The sequence below is a fragment of the Olea europaea genome, unplaced genomic scaffold (assembly GCF_002742605.1).
Source record: "Olea europaea var. sylvestris unplaced genomic scaffold, O_europaea_v1 scaffold3082, whole genome shotgun sequence".
Classification (NCBI taxonomy): domain Eukaryota; kingdom Viridiplantae; phylum Streptophyta; class Magnoliopsida; order Lamiales; family Oleaceae; genus Olea; species Olea europaea.
In genome coordinates this window covers 36,796-44,778 of record NW_019249548.1, presented here as the reverse complement: position 1 = coordinate 44,778, position 7,983 = coordinate 36,796, and the positions used below count along the sequence as shown (strand labels likewise).

The following is a 7,983-nucleotide window of genomic DNA, read 5'->3' as shown; positions in this document are numbered from 1 at the left end:
TTTTTTTTTTTTTTTTTTTTTTTTTGGTGGGGGGGGGGGGGGGGGGGGGGTTGGAGGGAAGAAAAATTCATTAATTAGCTTATTGAATCATTTTTTATACTTATCAAAAAAATATTATAATTTCCCTCTTGCAGCATGCAATAGTATCAGTTCTGGGGATTAATTCTTCAGTTGCTCATGCTACAAATTTCACTTTGAACATGCTTGCCAGTGCTAAAGCTCAACTTAAAAAGCTCTTGGTAATTTGTCATATAGTATGATTTTTTTTAAGCTGTAACTCTAGCATAGTTATCAGAGGCTCATTTATCGCTTGGATGCGAGCAAGTTATTCTCTTATATTGGTCATATGAGACATGATGGTTTCTTAGTTCGTATTTTGTTGACATGTTATTACAGAAATTGATAAATTTGTGTGGCCCAATTGAAGACCCTTCTCCAATGGCTGCTGCAAGCAGATTATATATCTTTGATGATGCTGGACTATTGTCATATAGCTCAACAAGTGGCTTGATTAAACTCTCAAATTGTTGCTTTTCAAATTGGGACATTGACCCACATTTGCTTTCCCTTCTCAAGGTATTCTGTTGTACTTGTGTTCCTGTAACACCATATCCTACTACATCCCATGATTGAATGTGTATCTATTTAATGCATATCTGTTGTATGCTGCATAAGGCTTACATCATCCTTTTGTTTGTATATAAGCATCTGCCTCATGTCATGAACCTGTAGGTGCTAAGTCAATAGAGTACTAAGTTGAATTGTGTAACACCCTCATCATAGGAATTTAACATCCAATGTAAACTAAGCGTTTGTTTGGCAGAGCTTATTTGAAAATCATTTCTCATCAACTCATTTTTAACCACATGTTCTTCCAATAAAATAATTTTGCACATGGATCTGTAACTTTTTCTAACTTTTTAATCACACATTCTCCAAAAAAAAAGTCATTTTTCACTTCAAATAATCTCTACCAAATAAACATAAATAGTAGAAAATGACGACGATGAAAAAATAATAATACATTTAAAAATGCTAGATGTATTTTCAAGCATGACCACATCAGAGTTGTAGTTATCACAGATGTAAGCATGAGAGGGTCTCTCTATTGCATGCTCTGAACAATGACCTAGTATGACTAATTTTTCCCTGGTTACAATGTTGGTTATGCTCTGAAGAATGTATTATGAAATATCTAATTACCAAAGTTCTTAAAACTTTTCCCGGTATCAACCTTGTAAAGGGTTGAGGATAAGTGGTAAATAAATAAAAACAAAACTGGCCATTTCTTGACTTCTTTTAATGGTTTGCAATTTTCTGGTTTTTCACCTAAAACCGAACTGGTTTCTGGACCTGTTCTAGTGTTTTCCGGTTGAACTAGCCAGTCCAGTTCGCTTTTGACGACCTTGCTATTTCCCATATTGCATGTATTGGCAAGATGTTTGCTGCCGACACAAGAGAGTCAATTCCTTACTGCACTTACTCCATTATGTGGAAGCTTTGTAGACTATGACTGGTATTATATCTTCAGTTTTTGTTGTCAGTTCTAGATTTTCACTCCATGCTTCTATCCTACTTCAAAGTCCATGAATATGGAGAATCTTGACGACCATTTCCTAATGTTTTTATCTGCCACTTAACCCCATATGAACACCCTGGTTTCCCTCTCTGGGTAAAGCAATATATAATGCACCTTAAGTTGGAGAACTCCAACTTTATTAATTCACTCTTTTCTGGCATGATGAAACTTCTGCCGTATGTTGCAACTTCCTGTGCTCCATGAATGTTTTTTGCTAACACTAATGGTGTTCATTTTTCTTCTCGTCCTTGTGTTCATTCTTATAGTTTGCTTGATTAACCTTTTTTTTGGCTGCACATTAATTTCTATTTTTTATTGCAAGCAGGAGAGAGGCTTCCTTCCTTTGTCAGCTGCTTTGCTGTCATCTTCTATCTTGAGATCTGAAACAGGGCATGCTTTGGACTTATTATTAGATATTGTGTCACTTATCGAAGCTATAATACTCTCACTCTTCTTTTGTCGCTCAGGTTCCGAGGCTGTTACCTTTACTGCATGACAATAGCAATTTGCGAGTTATAGTGATATATTTTGCCTGCTTTTGCTGTCAGGATTAACTTTTCTTCTACATGACCCTGAAGTCTCCAGCTTGATCATTCATGCCTTGCGAGGTGTGGATGATATTAGGAAGGAAGACTCTATTTCTCTTCGGTATGCCTCTGTCCTGATATCGAAGAATTTTGTTTGTCACCCGCAGGAAGTTAGCATGATCATCGAGATGCATGTTAGGGCGGTCAGTACCATTTCTTAATATTTTTTGTTCTTTACAAGGTTTCATTTTCGATTTCGGTTTTCTCATTCTTGATTTTCTTGTTCGCAATTCATCTTAGAGCACAATTGGCTATGCATAAGTAAGTGGGAATTTACTTGTAATTTTTTGTCCCCAAAGATGTTCGGATAATTTAGTTTTTCCGTAATTTTAAGTAAAAAAGTTATTGATTGGAGGTAAACTCGTGTTATTCTCAAAATAATTAACTAATATTCCACTTTAACCAATAATAGAAGTTATGTAATTTAGCACATTCACTAAAAAGCAAACTTTTTAAGCTAGATAAACATGCTCTTAGTATATTTTCATATCCCTTTTTGGAGGCTCCATCTTACACAATTTGCCTTTTCCTATGCTCTTATGCAGATAAATGCTGTAGATAATTTACTTACATTGGCTCCAGCTACTGAAGAATATCTATGGGTACTGTGGGATCTTTGTCGCCTTTCACGGTAAATTTACTTAAAGGCTCGATTTATCTGGATTTTGCATTAGCTTTAGTCTTTTGACCAACATTTCTAAGATGTATTTCAGCTCCGAGTGTGGACGCCAGTCTCTGTTGGCTTTGGTGAATTTTCCAGAGGTATAGCATGAGTAGTACTAACATAACTTGCATTGGAAATTCTGAATATTTCTCAAAAATCTGGTGCATAGCCTCTGAATTTGGAGTGGCACCAGTGAGCCTCATTGAGTATTGAATCAAAACTGAAATTTATTTAATTGAATCTGTTAGTGCCACCATGAACCAGAATATCTTTATTTGGCGGTGATTGGACACCCTCTGACCAGTGGATGAAATTTGTGGTCTCCTTTTTCTGATTCTTGCCATTTTTACATCATCTTGAATGGTAGTGTGTTCCAATCTTCAAGTACAAGTGAATTTTATCTTCTAGTTTTGCTTCAGGCTCTTTCAGTTTTGATGGATGCATTGCATTTTGGAAGGGAACTGGATCCAATTGCAGGAGTATCACCATTAAGCCTGGCAATCTTTCATGCAGCAGCGGAGATTCTTGAAGTTATTATTACTGATTCAACTGCATCTTCTCTAGCATATTGGATAGATCATGCTAAGGAACTTCACAGGGTATTACATTCCTCCTCACCAGGCTCCAACAAGAAAGATGCGCCTGCACGGCTTCTTGAGTGGATAGATGCCGGGGTAGTTTACCAGAGAAATGGGGCCATTGGTCTCTTACGTTATGCTGCTGTGTTGGCTTCTGGAGGGGATGCTCACATGGCCGCAAATAGTGTTCTAGCATCTGATGTGATGGATGTTGATAACGTAGTTGGAGATTCTTCCAGCAATTCTGATGGTCACATTATTGATAATTTACTTGGAAAACGTATTACGGAGAAGGATTTTGCTGGTGTCATTCTTCGTGATTCCTCTGTTGCTCAATTGACTACGACATTTCGAATTTTAGCATTTATTTCAGATAATTCGGTAAGAAATTATTTCCTAGATCTACAATGCTGCATGACGTGTAGGAGATCTTTCTGGCTAAATCTTGTTTGAGCCATATAGGATGTTGCTGCTGCTCTCTATGATGAAGGAGCTGTCATGGTTATCCATGCTGTAATGATGAACTGTAAACTCATGCTTGAAAGGACATCCAACATTTACGGTTAGTATGAATTCTTGCTGGCATTGACTATAGCATTTTCAGTACCATGTTTTTTCATAAACCTCGCAGAAATTTTAGTTCTTGAAGGTAGACCAGGTCATTTGATCATACCACCATCAGTTGATCTACTAATGTCAAATCTGTATGTAGTTCTGTTTATATGAACTACCACAAATTTAATATTTTCCTCCATGTTCTAGAGGGGCCTGCTTCTTCACTGGTATTGTTAAATGTTAATTATAACAATTGTGATAAATGCATTTATTCTGTTGATTCGATAATTAGGATGCAGATGCTATGGAATGTTATATTTTTGAGTACTGCTTTATCACCTACAGTAATAGCTATCACCTACAGTAATAGCATTTTTTGAATAATCTGATCATTTGTTTTGATTCTGGGGAAGTAAATTGTAATGCACATTGACTACCTGTTTGCAATATCTTTGGTCAAGAGGTGCAAGTCTTAAGTTCACGTATTAGTGAAAGCGCTAAGCAATACATGTCCAAGTATTTTGATTCTTTTTCTAAACTGAGACTTGTACACGTGGATGTGATCTCACACTCAGTCGTATTTAAAAGGAGTCTGTAACGTTGATTTTAGACAGGAAAATCTACGATCAGGGCTATTTTAAAGGCACTCTCAGCTCATTCTTTGGAACAAAACGCAAATTTATTATTTATTATTTTTTTATTTTTTAAATTATAAAGGAAGGTAATACTAAAACAAAGGATTTGACTAGAAAGGAATGTCAAATTTTCAACACTTGTGAAGACTGAAAGCACGGTTTTTCTCGTCTTACGCAGATTATTTAGTTGATGAGGGTACAGAGGACAATACAACTTCAGATTTACTGCTGGAACGTAATCGTGAGAAGAGCCTCGTTGACCTGTTGATTCCATCTTTGGTCCTGCTGATTAATCTGTTGCAGAAATTAGAGGTTTGTGGCAATGGTTCTTTTCCTATATTTCTCATTTTGGACTGGATTTCTGTTTATTGTTAGTTCTCTGCATGTGTATAGATGTTCAATAGTAAGCCCTTGTTTGAGCCCCATTCTTTTGAAAAAATGCATTTTTCAACAGTATTTTAACATCATTTCAATTACACATTTTTCAATAAAATAATATTAGACGCAAATCCAAAACTTTTCCTTATTTTTTAACCACACATTTCGATCAATATACTATTCAAAAATTCACTCTCCCCCAAAATGGGGCTCAAACAAGGGCTAAATGATCTAGTTGTATGCAATATAAATGCTCAAGTTTTGTGCTGACCAATATTTGGTGAATAGAGGATCCTTATCCTCTTAATAGTTGGAACTCTGCTTTTATAATTGATAAAATTATGTTTTTTATCAAAAAGTAAAAAATAAAAAGTGCCAGGCCAGATACGGACTGAATTTTCTGACACTGTTTATCTTCTTTGGTCTGTTATAGCTTCACTTGATATGTGGATCTTCTCCCATTTGAGCTGATTGTATACAAAGCTATGTGATATTGAGACATGTCATTTTCTTGATCCACCTGTAGGAAGCCAAGGAGCAACACAGGAATACAAAGCTAATGAACGCTCTTCTACAATTACATCGAGAAGTGAGGTAGTATGGAATTTCACATATTTCGTTGAAACAGTCTGTGAAGAAATGAATGATTTCTTCCATTTGCAGCCCCAAATTAGCAGCGTGTGCTGCAGACTTATGCTATCCTTGTCCCAATTCTGCACTTGGTTTTGAAGCTGTGTGCCATCTCCTTGCATCAGCTATAGCATGTTGGCCGGTGTATGGTTGGACTCCTGGCCTTTTTCACTTCCTCCTCGACAATCTTCATACAACTTCTGTACTGGCACTGGGCCCGAAGGAAACCTGTAGTTTACTTTGTCTACTGGTATTTTAACCTTCCTATTGCATTGTTCTTTCAATAAATAATGATTTGATTACAGAAATGAGTTTTGACTTAGTTCTCCACAACATTCTCTGGCTTTCTAGAATGATTTGTTTCCAGATGAAAGTATCTGGCTGTGGGAGAATGGAACGCCTATGTTGACTGCTCTCAGATCATTGTCTGTGGGGACATTGTTGGGATCTCAGAAAGAGAAACGTATAAACTGGTATTTACTTTCTGGACACCCCGAGAAGCTGGTTTGTCAATTATCACCACAGCTTGTGAAGCTGGCAGAAGTTGTTGTGCATTGTTCTATCAGTGTATGTGATTCTCTATCATGTATTTCATACTTTCTTGTTATGCCCGAACTTCAGATTGATATCCTTCGCTTCTGGTGTAGTGGTCTGTGCAGCATTTCTAATTTTTCTTTATGCCTCTCGTTCATGGACTTATTTTATGTTTGGTATTTTCTTTGATTATGTTATTTTCATGTATTAGACGTCAGTTGTCATACAAGATATGCTGCGAGTCTTCATAATCCGTATTGCAAACTTAAATATGGATAATGCTTCAGTACTGCTTCAACCTATCATATTGTGGATCTCTCATCGCCTTTCAGAACCCTTGGCATTGTCTGATGTGGATGCTTACAAGGTCATAATAATCTTGTTTTTCACAAATTTTAGTCAGTTTTACATAATTTTCATCTTGGCATTACCATTTCTGGTGGTTTCATTCAGGGCTATCGATTGCTGAGTTTTCTTGGTAGCTTATTGGAACATCCCAATGGAAAGGTGGTGTTTAACTTAAAAAATTTCTCCATTCAATGCATATCTAATTATAATAGTTATGATTTACGATATATTCTCTCATTATCTTAATTATCCTTGTCAGTCATTATTGTTGAAGGACGGTGGTATTCAGATGCTCATGAAAGTGCTTGAAAGGTGTATTAGTGCAGCTAAATCAGATGTAAAGCAGTTCCCAGAAAACAGAAATGTAGCTAAAGATGAATTTTCTTTACTTAGTTGGTGTGTACCTGTATTTAAGTCTATCTCTTTAATTAGTGATTCTCGAGCTTCTGTGCAATATGCTGGAGCTAATGGAAGGTTAGAAAATGTTTTGAAGAGCTTTCATCTAATGCAATTATTCTTCCTTGTGCGCAGACAGAGATTTATGATTATTCTTACAAGAATTATTTTATGATTCCCAGGTGTATTCGCAAGAGTTTGACAGCTGAAGAATACATCAAACTTCTGTCCTATCTCCTTAAATTTTCCATGGTATGTTTCTGATTTATTATATGCATCATGTTGATAACCAGTTCTTCATTGGAAAACATAAAACCTTGCAATAATGCTTTTGAGCTGGTTCTCGTAATTGTTCGTTAAACAAAGAGAAATTAACCTGAAAAATGAAATCAAAAAAAGTTTCCATTAATCTAATCTAAAAGGAGAAGATGGAGAATTGGAGAAAGTCAGAGATAGATGGGTAACTTTGTCGACATCCCATGGAAAAATTACTATTCCTAAAGCACACCTGTGTTTTGTAGAAGACTGTCTGTGCATGTGTGAAAAAGAAGTAACAAATTGTGTTCGTCTGACGTCCATTTCTAATTCTATCCAAAATTTATTTAAATTCTAATCATGATAATTGTTTTAGTCTAACATCCATTTCAAATTCTTAACTTTACAGTGTCTAGGTTTGTCTCTGACGTGCCCATGTCCTACATTTTTAAAGACATTGTTGGCATGTGTTCTTAATATTCTGGACTTCTAGCTTTATATGTTTATTTGATTAAATGACAGTTAATGTAATCTAAGATCACTTTGAACAATATACAGAGGATGATATAGCTTGCCAATGGAAAGAGCATGGGAGTTGTGCATATCAAAAGATGCCTGTGTTTAATCCAAACTCAGTTATGGGAAGAAATTTTGGCTCCTTGGTCATAAGTATGAATTAGCATAATTTTTACCACCCTGCAGAGATAAGTAGATGACAATAGAGTGGTCCTGATTTTAAGGATATTTATTCAAAGTCACCGTTGAACGCTTGTTATGGCTTCTCCAGGGGGTGGAAGATAGTTGATTAAATACAAGTTAAAAATAGAATATTAATGACTAAGTA

At 35.9% G+C, this 7,983-nt stretch overlaps 1 protein-coding gene across 1 annotated transcript in view; it reads left to right on the top strand.

The window, feature by feature from the left end:
* Window positions 1-7,163, top strand: part of LOC111385078 — an 18,017-nt gene extending 10,854 nt beyond the window's left edge. The window contains exons 6-21 of the mRNA XM_023009447.1: window positions 135-239; window positions 397-576; window positions 1,905-2,046; window positions 2,128-2,309; window positions 2,712-2,797; window positions 2,880-2,928; window positions 3,250-3,789; window positions 3,871-3,970; window positions 4,777-4,910; window positions 5,503-5,570; window positions 5,640-5,856; window positions 5,958-6,173; window positions 6,352-6,507; window positions 6,594-6,647; window positions 6,748-6,962; window positions 7,067-7,163. Coding sequence (XP_022865215.1) covers window positions 135-239; window positions 397-576; window positions 1,905-2,046; window positions 2,128-2,309; window positions 2,712-2,797; window positions 2,880-2,928; window positions 3,250-3,789; window positions 3,871-3,970; window positions 4,777-4,910; window positions 5,503-5,570; window positions 5,640-5,856; window positions 5,958-6,173; window positions 6,352-6,507; window positions 6,594-6,647; window positions 6,748-6,962; window positions 7,067-7,148 — 2,526 coding nt within the window. The 3' untranslated portion in view covers window positions 7,149-7,163. The remainder of the gene's footprint in view (window positions 1-134; window positions 240-396; window positions 577-1,904; window positions 2,047-2,127; window positions 2,310-2,711; window positions 2,798-2,879; window positions 2,929-3,249; window positions 3,790-3,870; window positions 3,971-4,776; window positions 4,911-5,502; window positions 5,571-5,639; window positions 5,857-5,957; window positions 6,174-6,351; window positions 6,508-6,593; window positions 6,648-6,747; window positions 6,963-7,066) is intronic.
* The last annotated feature ends 820 nt before the right edge of the window (window positions 7,164-7,983 follow it).